General features: G+C 40.6%; 1 protein-coding gene across 2 annotated transcripts in view; it reads right to left on the minus strand.

Moving 5' to 3' along the window:
• Positions 1-10,234, minus strand: part of gramd1c (GRAM domain containing 1c) — a 54,669-nt gene extending 44,435 nt beyond the window's left edge. The window contains exons 1-3 of one of the 2 annotated variants that reach the window (XM_060826488.1): positions 10,136-10,234; positions 873-991; positions 121-289 (exon numbers count right to left, since the gene is read on the minus strand). In XM_060826488.1, coding sequence (XP_060682471.1) covers positions 121-289; positions 873-964 — 261 coding nt within the window. In that variant the 5' untranslated portion in view covers positions 965-991; positions 10,136-10,234. Of the gene's footprint in view, positions 1-120; positions 290-872; positions 992-10,023; positions 10,058-10,135 lie in introns of those variants that run through there. The other variant, XM_060826489.1, reaches the window with a different exon arrangement.
• Between the last annotated feature and the right edge of the window lie 10,133 nt (positions 10,235-20,367).

Consider the following 20,367-nt stretch of genomic DNA (forward strand, 5'->3'; position numbering starts at 1 on the left):
GCAATAGGCAGATGTAAGCATTTTGAATGATTGTGTATATTATGCACAAGTTAGTCACTCACAAATTAAATAAAATGCTAGAAGATCAACAACCATACAGGAATGGAAAATAAATCCTACCATTGTTGATGCATTGTCTTGGATAACAACTGAAGGATTTACAACTGTAGTGTCTCCAAAAGAAACTGTATTTAAATCCTGAGCACGTGCATCAGTACAAATGGTTTTGGATACAATTGGCTGGTCTCCTTTATTGTTATATTCATTATACGTGTTGTTCCCCACAATTCTAGACAGAAGAACATTAAAGTCATACATTAGAAAGGTCTACTTAGCCCTTTCAAGTTAAATTTTATGACACTAACTTTGTTACTTTAGCATTTAACAGTATTTTCCTCTCAACTACAGTGTGCTTGAGTTAATTACGGTAATTCCCTTACTTAACATTGAGGTCACATCTTGAAAAGTACAACTTTAAAGTGAAGCATTTAAGTAAATTCAATTGTCCCATTACATCAATGTAAAAACCTGCAGTTAGCTTACATCGAAACTTCCCCAAAACTAAATATTATACCTTGTCATCTGAAATAATTGTTCATTTCTAAAGAGTGAAATTACTTAAGATAAATAACTTTAAAATATAAATCCTAACTATTTCTACTTCTCTCCCAAAGTGAGGAGCTGGGTGTGGCATTAGAGGAATATGATGAGCAGAAGGGCCATTCCAAAATGGTGTAAATTTCAACACATGCAAAGGGGCACACCTAACTAAACTATCTGCAGTACGTAAATGTTAAATAAAAAGTGCTCATGTCTGTAACTCATCTAGAAAAGATCTGGTTAAATCAGTTATCATGCAGCCATTTCCTTACCCTGCAAAGTGGCTTTCATCATTAGCTAACTGCAGATTCTCCATTTCATTCTTCCTTAAATGCAGATCTCTGCCATAATTTTGCTGGACCATTCCAATGAGCTCCGTTTCATTTAAATGCTAAAAACATAAAAGAAAAACCTGAACCAAAAAACAAAATGAAAATTCTACAGAGAACTCAAACCAGGAAGCATGCTCCAAAGCCAGCGAGGAATAAAGCTGAATATTGAACTGCTCTGAAGAAATCAGGTAGTTGGTGGCATCCTTTTAGGCATCAGGACTTTAGGGCAATAGGTAACTTAGCCACGTGGCTATGCTTTGAGCTAAGGACAGCCAGAGTCTACCAGGAGCTACAGTGTGCACCAAAACATAAAGCCTCAATGATGCTTCGGAAGGTGATCATCCGAGGGATGCTTCCTGTCCCAAGCATGAAGATCTGACAGTATTCTCCCGATCTTCGGAGCCTTAAACTTGCACCGTATGAGGAGAAAGTGAGGATTGCAAAGTTAGAAAGTGTGATGCTGGAAAAGCACAGCAGGTCAGGCAGCATCTGAGAAGGAAGAGAGTCGACGTTTCGAGCATAAACCCTTCATCAGGAATGGGGCGAGGGGGACAAGAGAGCTGAGAGATAAATGAGAGGGAGGGGGTAGCTGGGAATACGATAGGTAGATGAAGGTGGGGGATGATGGTGATAGGTCAGAGAGGAGGGTGGAGCAGGTCAGTGGGAAGGAAGATGAACAGGTAGGATAGTTCAAGAGAGCGATGCCAAGTTGGAAGACTGGATCTCGGATAAGGTAGGGGGTGGCAAAATGAGGAATCTGATGAAATCAACATTGATACCGCTTGCACCCCCCACCTTCATCTACCTATTGCTTTCCCAGCTACCTTCCCCCCCTCTCCCATTTAGCTCTGTCCCCTTGGGCCCCCCACATTCCTGATGCTCGAAACGTTGACCCTCCTGCTCCTCGGATGCTGTCTGACCGGCTGTGCTTTTCCAGCACCACACTTTTTGACATGTACCATCTGAGAGGGGATGAGCGTGGGCAAGGAGCGGGTGGAGCAATGAAAGGCACCCAGGTCAGAACAAATCCTTATCACCTGGGAACCAATGCAGAAATTCATTTTTAAAAATGTATTTTTCCTTGTAATGTGGGTGTCACTAGCTAAGTCAATGTTTATTACTCATCCTCAGTTACCCTTGAAGGTGGTAGTGAGTCACCTTTCGGAACCACTGGTGTACATTCAATAGGACTGTTAGGAGAGGATTTTGAGGATATAGCTTTCCTCAAACAGCACCTTCCAAACCCACAACCTCTACTATCTGAAAGGAACTGGGAGGCAGCTACATGGGAACATCATGATTTTCAAGTTCCCCTCCAAGCCACTCGACAACCGGACTTGGAAGCATACTGTCACAAAAGATGGTAAGATATCAGGATCACCTTATTGTGGGAGCCTTCAATTAGTCTTTAAAGATCAGATTTTCTACTGTATCACACAACTATCAAAAGGCTGTGCATTAACAAAAAAGTGGGTAGTAGTGAGAGCAAAATCCTGTATTTTACACAAGATGGCAAAAATGGACTGAGGGCACTGAAGTGGAAATGCACAGAGGCTGGAAAAACTTTTTTAAAAAAAAAGGATACAGTAATCACTGTTACACAGTGCTCTCACTGGAAGGGGGTGGGCGGGGTGGTGCAGGGGAACACAAACAGCAAATTCTTCCAAAATTATACAATGTCAGTCCCACAAAAGGAGCAAAGGGCATTGTACGCTTCAACAAAATCTCAGAAACCAAAAGAAAATCCTATTAAAGCAAGTAACTTTCAAAACATTGTGACAATGAAATGTTGTTCCTGGAATAAATTATGAGATCTAATGGAAATTATTGGAGTGCTGAAATTATGGTCAACAGAGAAAACACCAAACTTCCAATGTGACACCAGAACAGGAATTTCATTTCTTTCAGGCAAAGACAGCTAGAGCAAGACTTCTTCCAAGTCAGCCAATTATAACCCTCCATAGACCAGGAGGATTCAACTCAAAATCAAGGGACAGTTGACTGCGGCAGTTCAGAGCAGAAATCTTCAATGCAATCCAAAAGGAGTGTTCACTGAAAAGCTTACACAGATCTGCAACTCCTCTCTAGAATTGGAAAGCCAAGGCAAACGGAAAGAATGGAGAGCAGAATTTCCAAAAAAAATATTAAAAAAGGTCTTGGGAAGCTGAAGACAGCTCTTCATGACACAGTGATGCTAAACCAGTGTGGTTGTGCATCTAAAAGGAAAGTTCCACATCCACCTTTACAGAGATGAAAGTGAGAAATTGGACCAATATTGCATTAGGGAAATCTCATGATTTGATGGGCTAAATGAACTATTTCTGCTCCTTTGTCTTATGGTAGAATCTCAACTGGAAATCAGTCGGCGTTTCAGTACGGTTATAAAATTGAAATCAAAAGAGGTCCCTGTGAATCTGTATTGAACTCTCATTATGAAAGTACGGGACATTGAGCCAAAGGCACCTGTGGTTAGGAGTCCAGCAATGCTAGAAAAAAACACTTTTAAAAAATCTAAGGAGAAGGGAACAGTGACTTTTGGCAACTATCTTCAGACAAACAATCCAAACTACTGACAATACTCCTCACATCATGTAGGAGATATTGCTTAATCAAATAAAATTTTGGTATTAACTACATCTGGAACTTTTCAAGAAGAATGAGGAGGAATATTTTGTAATGGGTTATCTGACATAAGGGATGGCATCTTGATTCACGGTTCCACTGCAACAGAGCAGGATGGCAGAGTGAGGGCAGTGTTACAATGTTTGCGAAATACAGGACTAACACTCACAAACACAGAGTCAGTCTGTAACCATTAAATCTCTAGGACATATCATTCACGCATTAGACAGCAGGCCTGACCTTTTAAGAAAGCCCAATGCAATCAAAGATTATCACCCATCTTAAAGTGTCACAGAACTTCAGCAATTTGTGAAGATGATGAATTAAGTAGGAAAGTTCTTACCCAATTTGACACACACAAAATTGGGCAGTGCAAGTATTGCATAGACAAGACCAAGTGTTTGGAAAGAAAACAAAATTCGTTTAAGTGTAAATGAAATGCTCATTTAATCAGACGCATTCTGTCATATTTATATAACCTCGAACCACCTACAATAATTAAAAGCAAGATAAAGTCGCCATAGTCTTATCAGACCATAAGACTCATTAGAGAGGGGCGATTAGAGATGCTCTACTGTTTCAGATTCAGAAAGATGGTAAAAATCACACAACATCAGGCTATAGTCCAACAGTTTATTTGGAAGCACTAGCTTTCGAAGCGCTGATCTGAAATGTGATTTTTAACTTTGTATAACCCAGTCCAACACCAGCATCTCCAAACCATGGTACGCATAGATCAGTATTTTATATATCCAGGTCTTTGACTAAAACAGAACAATGAGATGCAGTAATTGAAAAGAAAGCATCATGAGCAACCACATTAGAATGCTAAATTCTCACAAATATTGTTTTAAATCTGAAGTTCACTATTGAAACTAACTGTCATTGATTTCATTGCTAAATGCCAAAGAATTAACAAAAGATGTTACCGAGAGTGCAAAGATTTTATTTGAGATTGATGAGCATTGATGCTACCACCACACCACTGAAAAGGAGAGGTGCAGTTATGAAGATGTTCCGCCATCATCCTTTTACACACAAAAATCGTGAGCCAATTAATGGCACTTAAATCCAGAGGTCAAATTTAAAAGTGAGCTGATGTTTCTTGCGATGTTCATTGTTCGCCCTGGCTGGAATAGTCACCAATATAAGAGTGCCCTTTGGTATGAACAGAATACATATTTTTGGGGCTACCTTTAAGCAATTCACATTTTCAAATCACAGAAGCATTTGCTAGAAATCATACATAACCAGATGTCCATGTAATTTGCAGAAATAGAAAACAATGACATTTTAAAAAATGTCTCAACATGGATCCTGGTGGGGTTTGAAAGATTATATTGGAGTACTACTGAGTTATCAAATTTTATATAGCCTTAATATATGTACACAAGAAAAGCAAGTTTGGCTAGTTATCTGGATTACAGAGATTAGAGATACATACAAAATAATGTAATTCTGGTTGAACATTCGGCCTGAGCACTTCATACAGTAATTCAGCTACATTGCAGGTAGCGACCTTTAAACTGGGTTGAGGGGAAAGCTAAAAAGGTAAAGTGTTCAGGCAATTACAGAGATCTGGCAAGTGTTGTAAAACCATTCTGTATTGTTAATATGATAACTCAGTCTTTAAATCTGGTTTCTGCATTGCCATTTAAAATACAAGTGGCCTAGCAATTTTCTCCTTGCTGTTAATAACATGTTATAATTACCACAAGGTTTCACCACATAGAATTGAAAGCTACACTTTCCACAATTACTACTAAATTTGAAAAAGGACTAAGTTAGATTTAGTTAAGCTAAGTTCATAAATAGTCAACTAAGAAGCTAAAAGGAATTCAATCTTTTTCCACATAAATTAATCAGTTTGTGGTGTAACTTCCATCTACTGAAGATGGTGGATATTGAAGATCATATTGGCAACTTGAGAACTACTTTAAAAACTGACCAAAAGCTTAATAATTTTAACAAACTCAAATGTGCCCCCAAGTACAAGTAGTAATATAGTCAAGTGGGATGTGAGCTTGTAATTTTGTTAATATGAATTGTCAGCATTCCTTTACGTGTAATGAAAGAATGGTACAGGATAACTATTGCAAGGCCTGAAAATGATGACGCTGCTTAAAAAAGGTACAAAATTTATCTCCTCCAAAAATAATTTGGAAAACATGTATGCTGTTCAGTATCATTTATGACATGGAAAAATAGGGTTTCTAAAACACAATCAAAAATATAGGACATTCACAATATATTGCAGTGGTTGAAATCTACCCTCTCCCATCATCTCACTATTTGAGAGAGTCTGGCCAGCTGGAGTCTGCTCCTGCCAGCCCTCTCTGCAAAAGCGCCGCACAAAAAAAAAAGGTATTAATATTAAAATTTCACAGAATTGTTCCAGCACAGAGGAGGCCATTTGTCCCATTGTGCCTGTACTGGTTTCCTTTCGTCCACACCTGCACACATTATTTGAATAAAAATAATCACCAACGCCTTTCAAATGCCCCAGTTGAACTAGTCTCTGCCACATTTCATACCCTAACTATTCACTGAACAGAGTGGTTTTCCCCACTTCACCTTGCTTCTAATGTGATCACTTTAAATCTATATCCTCTTGTTCCTTTTTTGAGCAAGAACAGTTTTCCCTATCCTCTCAGTTTTGAAAACCTCTGCTAGATCTCCTTTCACAGCTGAAAATGTGTTGCTGGTGTAAGCACAGCAGGTCAGGAACAGGAAATTCGACGTTTTGGGCCAGAGCCCTTCATCAGGAATCAGATCTCCTTTCAGACTTCTTCTCTCCAAGAACAGTTTCAAGTGCTTCATTTTTGGATCCTATGAACAGTTTTCAATCTGCTTCTTGCACAGCCTCATATGGAACATCAACATAATCTATATCAGCTGAATAACACCATTAATACGTCTTCTGTGTCATCAAGGCATTGGATAGCCAGCATTTGCTTGATTGGTTTGACAACAAGTTTCATTCTTAAATCATGCTGGATCTCTACACACTGTTTACAAAGTGTACATGTGGTATCTTCAAACAAACAAACAAACACAAACATAAGCATTGTTGCTCTGAATTCTATATTATGGTCCCAGCTGACAGCAACATTGGACAAGCCTTATTCCAGATGAAGCCTGGGGTGATAGATCAGTGGTTTAACTTTTGCAGTTAATTACCACAGTAAATGATCACCAAAACATTTTCACAAGTTATGTTCCAGATGTCCTTTAAAGAACCGAACACAAGTTTATTGCACAAAAGAACAAAGACTATATATAATAGTTGGAAAGACTTTAAACACGAACATTGAACTTGTTTCAACTTGTTTCGGAACACTATCCATTACAGATACTCAATCCCAGAGAAACAAACACCTATCTTCAGGTTTTAAATATCTTTACTTAACTGATGCTTTATCAGTTCTTTTCCTTCATCTGTAGCCACAATTCTACAATTCCTTTCCAAACACAATGAACAAACTTTTCACAATTCCAAAGGCCTAAACTTTGAGTTTTAGTGATGTTACCAAGCTAATCTTTGGTACGGAGGGATTGTACAGAGCCAAAGCCTAAACAGGTTGGGTCTCTACTCATTGGAGTTCAGAAGAATGAGAGGTCAATGTGAGAGGATGCTTCCCCTGACAGGAGAGTCTAGGACCAAGAGGCATTGTCTTAGAATAAAGGGACATCAACTTAAGACAGAGAAGAGGAAGAATGTATTTTCTCGAGGGTTAAGAGTCTTTGGAACTCCTTGCCACACAGACCTGTAAGGAAGAATTCTTGTATATATTTAAGGCTGGGATAGATCCTTAAACAGTAGCGGAATCAAGGGTGTCAGGGAAAGGGCAGGAAAACAAATGTGAGGACTATCAGATCAGCCAGTTCCTGCTGAATTGTGGAGAAGGCTCGGCATTTTTCTTTTCCTATTTCATATTAAATGCGATTTGCAGTTAGTAAGCAGCCTTACAGGGAATGCAATCAATTCTGTTCGGAATCGACTATCCTCCTCTGGCAAAGGTTTGAGTTCTTCTACAAGTCTCAGAAGAGGAACTTAGACCATTTCCTTTCCTGCAGACTTGAGAAGATGGAAGAAGCTTGGAAACTCTCACAAGAAAGCAGGTAATCTACAGAACTGCTGCCTGCAACAGTATTGACCAATATATCCTTTAGCATTTCTTTCAAGATTGGCTTAGTGACAGTTTTCAACTGACACAATTCAATTGGGAATTGTAAAGCTTTAATCTACCAAAGGTTGCATTGGACACATGAGCAGCAGGGTGTCATTCAAAACCATTTTCTATAGGGTATTTGTGAGGAAATTCATGTGAGTTGATTTATAGAATCATAGAGATGTAGAGCATGGAAACAGACCCTTCGGTCCAACCAGTCCATGCTGACCAGATATCTCAACCCAATCTATTCCCACCTGCCAGCACCCGACCTATATCCCTCCAAACCCTTCCTATTCATATACCCATCCAAATGCCTCTTAAATGTTGCAATTGTACTAGCCTCCACCACATCCTCTGGCAGCTCATTCCATACATGTACCACCCTCTGCATGAAACATTTGCCTCTTAGGTCTCTTTTATATCTTTCCCCTCTCACCCTAAACCTATGCCCTCTAGTCTGGACTCCCCGACCCAGGGAAAAGACTTTGTCTATTTATCCTACCCATGCTCCTCATAATTTTATAAACTCTATAAGGTCACCCCTCAGCCTCCGACGCTCCAGGGAAAACAGCTCCAGCCTGTTCAGCCTCTCCCTGTAGCTCAGATCCTCCAACCCTGGCAGCATCCTTGTAAATCTTTTCTGAACCCTTTCAAGTTTCACAATATCTTTCCGATAGACCAGAATTGCACACAATATTCCAACAGGGGCCTAACCAATGTCCTGTACAGCCACAACATGACCTCACAATGCCTGTACTCAATACTCTGACTAATAAAGGAAAACATACCAAACGCTTTCTTCACTATCCGATCTACCCACGACTCCACTTTCAAGAGGCAATGAACCTGCACTCCAAGGTCTCTTTGGTCAGCAACACTCGCTGGGACCTTACCATTAAGTGTATAAGTCCTGCTAAGATTTGCTTTTCCAAAATGCAGCACCTCGCATTTATCTCAATTAAACTCCATCTGCCACTTCTCAGCCCATTGGCCCATCTGGTCAAGATCCCGTTGTAATCTGAGGTAACCCTCTTCGCTGTCCACTACACCTCCAATTTTGGTGTAATCTGCAAACTTACGAACTGTACCTTAAATGCTCGCATCCAAATCATTTATGTAAATGACAAAAAGTAGAGGGCTCAGCATCAATCCTTGTGGCACTCCACTGGTCACAGGCTTCCAGTCTGAAAAACAACCCTCCACCACCACCCTCTGTCTTCTACCTTTGAGCCAGTTCTGTATCCAAATGGCTAGTTCTCCCTGTATTCCGTGAGATCTAACCTTGCTAATCAGTCTCCCATGGGAAACCTTGTCGAACACCTTACTGAAGTCCATATAGATCACATCTACTACTCTGCCCTCATCAATCTTCTTTGTTTTATTACAATTAAAAACATAAGTGGAAGAAAGTGAAAGAATTTTCTGAGAGTGTGATGCTCTCCACCAGGACCCCCAGCCTGTTTATGGACGGCATCCTTCATTTGCAACTGGCCAGTCATGCCTCTAGAATTAACGAGCGACATATTGCAAAAGTGTGTGTGTTGAGGATTTAGCCAACAAAGACACATTGACACTTCATATTACAGAAAGACTTTGGATCTATACATATACACACACACACATCTGTTCAAACTCAAGCTAATTGACTTGCACTTAAACAAAAAAGGCACATTTTCTTTCATCCACCTGTCAGCAACTGCCTGCTTAGCAATCCTACTGTCATCTATCAAACAATAAATCAAGACCCAAGCTAACTAATTAGATATTCCCACAACTTAAACATGCTTGAAATTTTTACATGGCCAAACATGTCAATAATCACATTAGCTGCTCAGCTACTTTCATACATCTTACCTGAGCTTAACATTTTTTGGAACAATGCGTGTTCCGAACAGATACCAAATTAAAAAATCTAGACAAATCACCCGAAAATTCAGATTAAGTCAGTTAATTAACTATAATGTTGGAGACGAATCTAATATCATTCTGTTGACTCTGAACACATGAGCCCACCCAAGAACAAAATCCCAGATTTCTATTACCAACGGGTTACAGTAGATCAGCTACACAGACTGCAACTGTTGAAGGTAGTTCACCATCACTTCCGTCAAAGTAATAAAGGAGCTGGCTTTGTCAGAGAGACACACACAAACACATTCTGTTAAAAGACGTTCATAAAATGATTTAAAATAAAAAGGCTTTGAAACTTTTAACGCAAAACAAAATACTTCACTGCTTACAACATGATAAACAAAAAAAACCCCAGTGTACACAGGTCACTGTCGTTCACCTACATGCTAAAAACAGATTTTCAAGGTAAACAAATTTTGGACAAACTTAAAAGCAGAAGCTAGCTTCATTTTGAAGAAATATCAAAGCCCTTCCTGTTTAATCTGGTAATTTTACCTGTACTGTTCCACACCCATGCTAGTGTGACATGCTGACATTTGTACACATAACAAAACACTGTGTAGAACCTGTTGAGCACAGAAGATACTCCAAATGCTGCAGATTGAAGGAGGAAGGTTTTAAGGGTTAAAGTTCACATGAACGCTGATGTTTCCTGTTCAGATGGAGGGTGGACCAGGGTTACTGGGCGTGACATACATGAATCTTACAACACAACCAGTATAATGAAGAAACATGGCTTAACTCTTTACATACAACATATTGTTACACTTTAAATATTATTCAAACAATGGCACTCATTTTCAAACAGTCCTCAATGCTTTAAATGGAAAACTTTTTGATCCCTTTTAAATTAGTTGCATTTTTACAAATTTCTGTTTAAAGACTGAATCATTGTCAGAGTCAAAAAACTAATTAAAAAATTAACCAATAATTTTATTTATGAGTTAGATCAAATATCTGCCTACTACCTTGCACAAAACACATTGAAGGTTGCCATTATATTGAGTACAATTTATAAAACCAGTTACTAGCATCAAGAAAATGCACAGTGGAATTTTTAGTTATGAATCTGCTGCTCTTAATTATTAACTTTCTTCACCCAGTGACTGACTAAGTCAGAAGTCACATGGCATCAGGTATAGTCCAACAGGTTTATTTGAAATCAGAGGCTTTAAGGCACTGCTCCTTCCTCAGGTGAAGTCTGAAAGCTTGTGATTTTTAATAAATCTGTTGAACTATAATCTGGTGTCATGTGACTTTTGACTTTTCACCTCCCCCCATTCTCAGTCCAAGACTTGTACCTTCACATCAGTGACTGACTGGCAGTGAGGATGATTTCTGTGGTTGAACTCCATATAACATGCATGCAGGAACTGAAGACATTGCTGCATGAAAATTTAACTCTCATTCAAAATGTAACTAACATTCAGGCATTTTAAAAATGATCCCCTATCATCTTTGCCTGAAAGTGTTGACTTTTTCCACTAGAATGCAACTTCATTGATACTGCATTTCTTGTTTGCAATTCCAGTTTCAGCCTTCATTATAATTGTTCTGAAGCAATTTGACAATAGGGGCTGTCAGAAAAAAGTCCAATACTATCCTCACCCGAAACACACACTACTATCAAAGCAGAAAAGTTGATCCCCCCCTCTTTTGAAAATGCCTGAAATGCTATATAAGTCAAATTTTAATACTCCTCCCAAACAGATCAGGTAATTCAACACCTTCAGGGTTTCAAAGCTGAGAATGTGGGAGCTCATTGAATTCTAACCAATCATGGGTTTGTCTTTGCTCTTTTAAAATTCTGTTGCAATATAAACTGATTCCTTGTGTGTAAGCCAAGAAAGACAGATTGTTTGAGCGTATTTTTCAAAAAGCAAGCATACTAAATCAGCAGCGAGTGACAGAAATCAGCACAACAGGTGACTCAGCAGGTGCTGAGAGAACACCTTATCATATCTATGTTCAATTGGTGCATTTATATGTTACATAGGCTCATGAGGTGTGGCTTTCATAACGTTAATCATCTACCTATTGGAACAAATATTTGTGAGATTGAAAGTGGAGTGTATTATGGTAACCGCTTAGGAAGTGGTTGTCGAGCTCTATAATGAGTGGGCTATTTAGAGAGCGGAATATTTTCCTATCTGGTGGCATTGTGAGAAGTAGATTTATTGAGCCATACAGGTATTACCCATAATGCCCAAGATCATTAGAAATCCTGCCCATTCCTCATAGGATGTTACTGGCTGTTTCCTGGAACAAAGTTAGCAATCTTTGTGACCTCCATTTATATTGGCAGTGCTGCACAAGGAGAGGAATTTCTGTCTCCAATTCTTTATTCCAGGTTTCCTTTATGTATATTGCAAATTCTCATTTTAGTACATTGCTAGATTCATTTGATAGATATGGAACATTGAACATAGAAAAGTACAGCACAAAACAGGCCCTTAGGCCCACAATGTTGTGTCGAGGTTTAATCCTAATGTAAAATACAGTAACTTAACCTACACGCCCCTCAACTCACTGCTATCCATGTGCATGTCCAGCAGTAGCTTAAATGTCCCCAATGACTCTGCTTCCACCACCACAGCTGGCAACGCATTCCATGCATTCACAACTCTCTGCGTAAAGAACTTACCTCTGACATCTCCGCTGCATATCTTCAAACTATGACTTCTCGTACCAGTCAATTCTGCCCTGGGGAATGGTCTTTGGCTGTTGACTGTATCTATTCCATTCGTTATTTTGTACACCTCGATCAGGTCTCCTCTCTTCTTCCTTCTCTCCAGAGAGAAAAGTTCGAGCTTATTCAACCTTTCTTCATAAGGCAAGCCGTCCAGTCCAGGCAGCATCCTGGCAAACCTTTTTTGCACCCTCTCCAAAGCCTCTGTATCTTTCTTGTAGTGGAGCTGGACACAATATTCCAATTGTGGTCTCATCAGGGACTTGTAGAGCTTCAGCAAAACTTCGTGGCTCTTAAACTTGATACCCCTTGAACTGGACACAATATTCCAATTGTAGATATTGTGAGAGATCACCTCCTTTTCTAAGATTCCCATCTATGTTTGCCATATTCAAAAGATACTGAGGAGATCTTCCTCCCAAGTGATATGAATTAAAGTTAGCGAAAGATAAACAAAATATTTCACTACCAGTTTAAAAGTTGGAGAAATCCAGTATGACCTATAAATATGTTTGTAAGTATAAACAAGGGAACTTCATTGTTTTGTATTAGAATGAACCCAACAAAAAGAAACAAGTATTAATTCAAAAGTGATATATTTATCCTTGAATGTCCTTTTAACATAATTTTATGGAATATTTATTTTTTACTTCATGACATCTTGATGCCTTTTTCAAAAAAACCCTGCTACTGTTATTTCATGTTAAATGTAGCTGCGATCTGAATGCACCAAGTTTCACAAGCTAAAATGAAACAAGTCACCAGTTAATACATTTTTCACATATTGATCAATGTTGGCTTTAATTGAAAAAGAGTTTGTTAACAAAGGAAACCAATTTATTAACTCAAGTTCAATAGCCATTTGATGGTACAAAACTAGAACATTGATGTAAAAAGATACCTTTGTCAAAGACGTTTGTCCTGTACTCATCACAAGAACTCACAAGAAATACTGAAGTAACAGTGAGGATACATGTTTATACCCTATGAGAGAAGAATGCTCATTGTTTGGCAAGTTCAGTCTGGTTGAGGCATTGCCAAGGATGATGCACCAGTTAATGATGGCTGACAGTTAACTGACAGTCAGTTTGAGTCAAAATGGTCAAGGCGTTTCTCTAAGTAGGGAACCAGAGACTGTCACCTGTTTGATGCTTTGCAACAAGTGCAGTGTATGTGCATGATATTTCTGTTTGTGAAGACGAGAGCCCTGTATATTAATTTCTGTAATTTTCAGTCCACACAAGTGCACCACACTGCAAACCTAACAAAAAATTTGAAATTAGTTGTCACCATCATTCTCCTAGCATGCATTGCATTTAAACTATTATATAGGCACAATGCAAAAAAGTTTCAGAGTCAGTGGGGTGACAAATGTAGAACAAAAATGTCAGATATCTCCCCAAGGCCTTTTCCCTAGGGCAGGGGAGTCTAAAACTGGAGGGCATAGGTTTAAGGTGAGAGGAGAAAGATTTAAAATGGACTTAAAGGGCAACGTTTTAATGCAGAAAGTAATATGGAATGAGCTGCCAGAGGAAATGGTGGAGGCTGGTACAATTACAGCATTTTAAAGGTATCTGGATGGGTACATGAATAGAAAGGGTTTGGAGAGATATGGGCCAAATGCTGGCAAATGTGACTAGGTCAGATTGTGATGTCTGGTCAGTGTGGGTGAGTTGGACTGAAGGGTCTGCTTCCATGTTAGATGACTCTGTGACTTTATGCCACACATATCTGGATTTTTAAAAAAATCTGAGCAGCCTGTATTCTGAGCTCATAACTTAAACTCATTTTAATTTCCAGTCTATCCAAACCACGTGGTGTATATAACTTAATTTCATTGACTTGTAGAAAAAGGACATTGCAGACAAGACCAGCAACTATTGCCCATCGCTAATTGCCCTTGTGTGAATGGTGGTGAGCTGCTTTCTTGAACCGCAGCATTCCTTGGGATGTAGATACACCCTATTAGGAAGGGAATTCTAGGATTTTGACCCAACAGCAGCATCATAGAGTCCTACAGCACAGAAATATGCCCTTTGGCCCATCATGTGTATGCCAACCAACAAACACCAACTATATGAATCCCATTTGGTCCATAGCTGACTATGCCTCAGCATTGTAACTACTCATCCAGATACTTCTTAAATGTTATGAGGGTATCTGCTCCCACCATCCTCTCAGACAGCACATTCCAACTTTCTGCATCCCTCCTTTTCAGGTCACCTCTAAACCACTTGCTCCTAACATTAAACTTATGTCCTCTGGTCTTAGACATGTCTGCCATGGGGAAGAGATTCTCATGTTCTATCCTGCCTATGCCTCTCATTATTTTGTGCACCTCAATCAGATTCCCACTCAGCTCCAGGGAGAACAAATTCAGCCTGTCCAGTTTCTCCTCATAACTGAGACTCTTCACCCCAAGCAACATCCTGGTGAATCTCCTCTCCACCCTCCCCATTGTAATCACGTCCTTCCGATAGAGTGGCAACCAGAACTGCACACAGTATTCCATCTGTGGCCTAACCGATGTTTTATAAAGACTTCCTTGCTCCTTTATTCCATGCTCTAGCTAACAATGGCATATGCCTTCTTCACCTCTCCCTGTATTGACACCTTCAGGGATCTATAGACTTATACACCAATGTCCCTTTGTTTTTCAGTACTCCCTGTGGCCCGACCATTCATTCCCATAATCTCAAAATACATCACCTTGCACTTATCCAAATTAAATTCCATCTGACAATGCTCTGCCAATTTACCAGCTGATGAATTTCCCAAGACTATCCTCCTCACTATCAACGACGCCACCAATTTTCATGTCATTTGCAAACTTACTAATTAAACATTCTACATTCATATCTGAGTCATTAATGTAAAAAACAATCAACAATGATCCCAGCACCAAACCCTGTGGTGCACACCTGGTCACAGGCTTCCAGTTACAGACAGCACCATCATCATCATTGGATATGTCTTGTCCCACCAGCACAACAGGCCCGTCAGAGTTGGAGGCACAGTGGCAAACACAGTAATAGCTGGGAGGGGGTTGAGATGGACACCTTTAACACACACTCTAGACTCTGTGAAGTCACCTGGTATCAAGTCAAACATGGGCAAGGCAACCTCCTGCAGACTACCTACCTCCATCATCAGCTGATGAATTAGTAAGCCTCCATAATGAACAACCTTTGAAAGAAGCATTGACTGTGGCAAGAGTGCATAATGTATTCTGTAGGGGATTTCAATATTCGCCATCAAGAGTGTTCCATCAAGAGCTCCCACTAATAGCCAACTTTACTGAGTCCAAAAGGACATTGCTGTTAGACTGTGACTGCAGCAGGTGGTGAAGGAACCAAGATAAGAGAAAAACCCACTTGTCTTCATCCTCAGCATCTGCCTGCTACAGATGCACTTGTTTGTAACACTACTGGTGGAAGTGACCTTGCAGAGTTCCTCTGGAAACTAAGTCTTGGCTTCATATTCAGGATATTCTCCATCATGTTGTATGGCCACTAACATTGTGCTAAGTGGGTCAGATTTCAAACAGACTTAACAACTCAAAACTGGATGTCCATGAGGTGCTGTGGGCAAGCAGCAGCAGCTGAATTGTGTTGAACATCATTCCATATCTCATGGCCTGGTGTATCCCTCTCTTTATCAAAACCATTAAGCTGGGTGACCAGCCTGGGTTTATTGAAGAGCCCAGCAGGACAGGACAGGAGCAGCATCAAGCACACGTAAGACTGAGGCCTAAACCTGATGAAGCTAAAACACAAGACTACTTGCGTGCCAAACTGTGGAAACAGTAGGTGATAGATAGATCTAAGTGATCCCATAGTCAGCAGGTCAATCGAAATCCTACAAGTCTTGCCACAAACAGCCAGGAATGATGGTTAACAGTTAAATAACTAATAGGGGAAGAAGATCCCACAAATATCCTCATTTATCAAACAAATGTCAGATATCCCATCATCTGTCTTGGGTCTTTCTCCTTCACCATCAAAATAAGGCCAAACACAAACGAGGGAAAGAGCACCTTGTCTTCTGCCTCGGGAGATTATAACCATATGGCCTTAACATAGAGTTCACCAGCTTCCAAATCTCCCCATCCTTCGCTTCATCCCAGGTCCAGTCCTCCCTCCCTGCCCTGTCTCCTTGCCCTGACCTAACCTGTGCTACTTCCTTCGCACCTATCTGTTCACCCTTCTCTCTGACCAGTTACAATCACCTCTGACCTCCATCCACCTATTGCCATCCCACCTTCCTTTCCCCCAGCTCATCCCCCCTCTATTTTTTGCTTTGTGAAGGGTCTTGACCCAAAACATCAACTCTCCTGCTTCTCTGACGTGGCTGGACCTGCTGTGCCTTATCCAGCTCCACACTGATCGCTAAAAACCCATTTGGCTCACTAATATTCTTGAAGGAAGGAAGTCTGCTATTCTAAATAGAGCTGACCTACATGTCAGATCTGACCCTAATAGTCAGAGGCAAATTGAGAAACAAATTTGTAAGAAGATCTCAGCTATCTGTAAGAATAATAGGGTGGTTATGGTAGGGGTTTTTAACTTTCCAAACATAGACTGGGACTGCCATAGTGTTAAGGCTTTAGATGAAGAGGAATTTGTTAAGTGAGTACAAGACAATTTTCTGATTCAGTATGTGGATGTACCTACTAGAGAAGGTGCAAAACTTGACCTACTCTTGGGAAATAAAGCAGGGCAGGTGACTGAGGTGTCAGTGGGGGAGCACTTTGGGGCCAGCGACCATAATTCTATTAGATTTAAAATAGTGATGGAAAAGGATAGAGCAGATCTAAAAGTTGAAGTTCTAAATTACAGAAAGGCCAATTTTGATGGTATTAGGCAAGAACTTTCGAAAGCTGATTGGGGGGCAGATGTTCACAGGTAAAGGGGCGGCTGGAAAATGGGAAGCCTTCAGAAATGAGATAATGAGAATCCAGAGACAGTATATTCCTGTCAGGGTGAAAGGAAAGACTGGTAGGTGTAGGGAGTGCTGGATGACTGAAGAAATGGAGGGTTTGGTTAAGAAAAAGAAGGAAGCATATATAAGGTATAGACAGGATAGATGAGTATAAAGGAAGTAGGAGTATACTTATGAGGGAAAACAGGAGGGCAAAAAGGGGACATGAGATAGCTTTGCCAAATAGAATTAAGGAGAATCCAAAGGGTTTTTACAAATACATTAAGGACAAAAGGGTAACTAGGGAGAGATTAGGACCCCTCAAAGATCAGCAAGGTGGCCTTTGTGTGGAGCTGCACTAAACGAGTATTTTGCATCAGTATTTACTATGGAAAAGGATATGGAAGATATAGACTGTAGGGAAATAGATGATGACCTCTTGCAAAATGTCCAGATTACAGAGGAAGAAGTTCTGGATGTCTTGAAATGGGTAAAGGTGGATAAATCCACAGAACCTGATCAGGTGTACCCAAGAACTCTGTGGGAAGCTAGAGAAGTGATTGCTGGGCCTCTTGCTGAGATATTTGTATCATCGATAGTCACAGGTGAGGTGCCGGAAGCCTGGAGATTTGCTAACATGGTGCCACTGTATAAGAAGGGCGGTAAGGACAAGCTGGGGAACTATGGACCAGTGAGCCTGACCTCGGTGGTGGGCAAGTTGTTATAGGGAATCCTGAGGGACAGGATGTACATGTATTTGGAAAGGCAAGGTCTGATTAGAGATAGTCAACATGGCTTTGTGCGTGGGAAATCCTGTCTCACAAATTCGACTGAGTTTTCTGAAGAAGTAACAAAGAAGATTGATGAAGGCAGAGCGGTAGATGTGATCTATCTGGACTTGAGTAAGGCTTTCGACAAGATTCCCTATGGGAGACTGATTCGCAAGGTTAGATCTCATGGAATACAGGGAGAACTAACCATTTGGATAAAGAGCTTGCTCGAAGATAGAAGACAGAGGGTGGTGGTGGAGGGTTGTTTTTCACACTGGAGGCCTGTGACCAGTAGAGTACCACAAGGATCGGTGCTGGGTCCTTTACTTTTCATCATTTATACAAATGATTTGGATGTGAGCATAAGAGGTACAGTTAATAAGTTTGCAGGTGACACCAAAATTGGAGGTGTAGTGGAGAGCGAAGAGGGTTACCTCAGATTACAACAGGATCTGGACCAGATGGGCCGATGGGCTAAGAAGTAGCAGATGGAGTTTAATTCAGATAAATGCAAAGTGCTGCATTTTGGGAAAGCAAATCTTAGCAGGACTTATACACTTAATGGTAAGGTCCTAGAGAGTGTTGCTGAACAAAGAGACATTGGAGTGCAGGTTCATAGCTCCTTGAAAGTGGAGTCACAGGTAGATGGGATAGTGAAGAAGGCATTTGGTATCATTTCTTTTATTGGTCAGAGTATTGAGTACAGGAGTTGGGAGGTCCTGTTGCGGCTGTACAGGACATTGGTTAGGCCACTGTTGGAATGTTGCGTGCAATTCTGGTCTCCTTCCTATCGGAAAGATATTGTGAAACTTGAAAGGGTTCAGAAAAGATTTACAAGGATGTTGCCAGGGTTGGACGATTTGAGGCCGAATAGACTGGGGCTGTTTCCCATGGAGCGTCGAAGGCTGAGGGGTGACCTTATAGAGGTTTACAAAATCATGAGGGGCATGGGTAGGATAAATGGACAAAGTCTTTTCCCTGAGGTGGGGAAGTCCAGAGCTAGAGGGCATAAGGTTTAGAGTGAGAGGGGCAAGGTAGAAAAGGGACCTAAGGGGCAACCTTTTCATGCAGAGGGTGGCACGTGTATAGATTGAGCTGCCAGAGGATATGGTGGAGGCTGGTACAATTACAACATTTAAGAGGCATCTGGATGGGTATATGAATAGGAAGGGTTTAGAGGGATATGGACCAAGTTTTGGCAAATGGGACTAGATTAGTTTGGGATATCTGGTCAGCATTAACGAGTTGTTTCCACGCTGTACATCTCTATTACTCTATGACTCTATTTGTCTATAATGTTCAGAGATGTTATGACACACCTCTGGAGCAAGTGGAGCTTGGCCCAGAGATAGGGTCACCACTACAAGAACCTTGAACATCTCTTGTATCTCCCTTCATGGAGCTGTCTCTTCTTTGTTTGATTGTTATTTTAATGAAACTTGAAGCCCAAAGGAGTGCTCAGGCAGGGACAGGAACCCTGGACCCTCAGATTAACAGTCTGATGCTGTACCAACGATAGAAAATTCACCCCAAACTTGCATTTGTATCATGTTTTTGACATGGAAAAATATGCCAACAAGGCATGATCATACAATAAGTGTTGGAATGTAGGCAAACACCTTCCATTCCACAACCCCTGCCCCCAACCACCTCTCTTCCACACCCAACATCTTTCTGTAATGAAGAGTAGTTGCTGGTCATCCTGACTGAAGGTTGGGGATATCGCCCTTACTCTTTCTTTATCTCATTCAAGGGATAAGTGCTTTGATGGCTTGGCCAGCTATTATTGCACATTCTTAGTCACCCTTGAGAATGTGGTTGTAAGCTGCCTTCCTTGAATCACTGCAGTCCATTTAGTGCAGGTAGACCCACAAGGTCCTTGGGGAAGGAATTCCAGGATTTTGACCCAATGACAGTGAAGGAATGGCAATATGTTTCCAAGTCAGAATGGAGAGTGGCTTGGAGGGGAACTTTCACGAGGTGATGTTTTTACCTTTCCAGATGGAAGTTGTTGTAGAGGTTGGAAGGCCCTTTTTTAAGGAGCCTCAGTGAATTTCTTATAGATGGTACATATTATTTCTACTGAGCATCAGCTTTGGGGGTGTGAATGTGAATTGGATGCCTCTCAAGTGGGCTGATTTGTCCTGGATGGTGTCAAGCTTCTTGAGTGTTATTTAAACTGCTGTCATCCAGGTCAATGGGCACTGTTCCAATGTACTCCCCCCCTTGAGTCTTATAGTGAAAAATCACATGACACCAGGTTATATTCCAACAGGTTTATTTGGAACTACAAGCTTTCAGAGCACTGTTCCTTCATCAGGTAGCTAATGGAGTAGGATCATAGGACA

This window comes from Hemiscyllium ocellatum, chromosome 6, assembly GCF_020745735.1.
Source record: "Hemiscyllium ocellatum isolate sHemOce1 chromosome 6, sHemOce1.pat.X.cur, whole genome shotgun sequence".
Lineage (NCBI taxonomy): Eukaryota > Metazoa > Chordata > Chondrichthyes > Orectolobiformes > Hemiscylliidae > Hemiscyllium > Hemiscyllium ocellatum.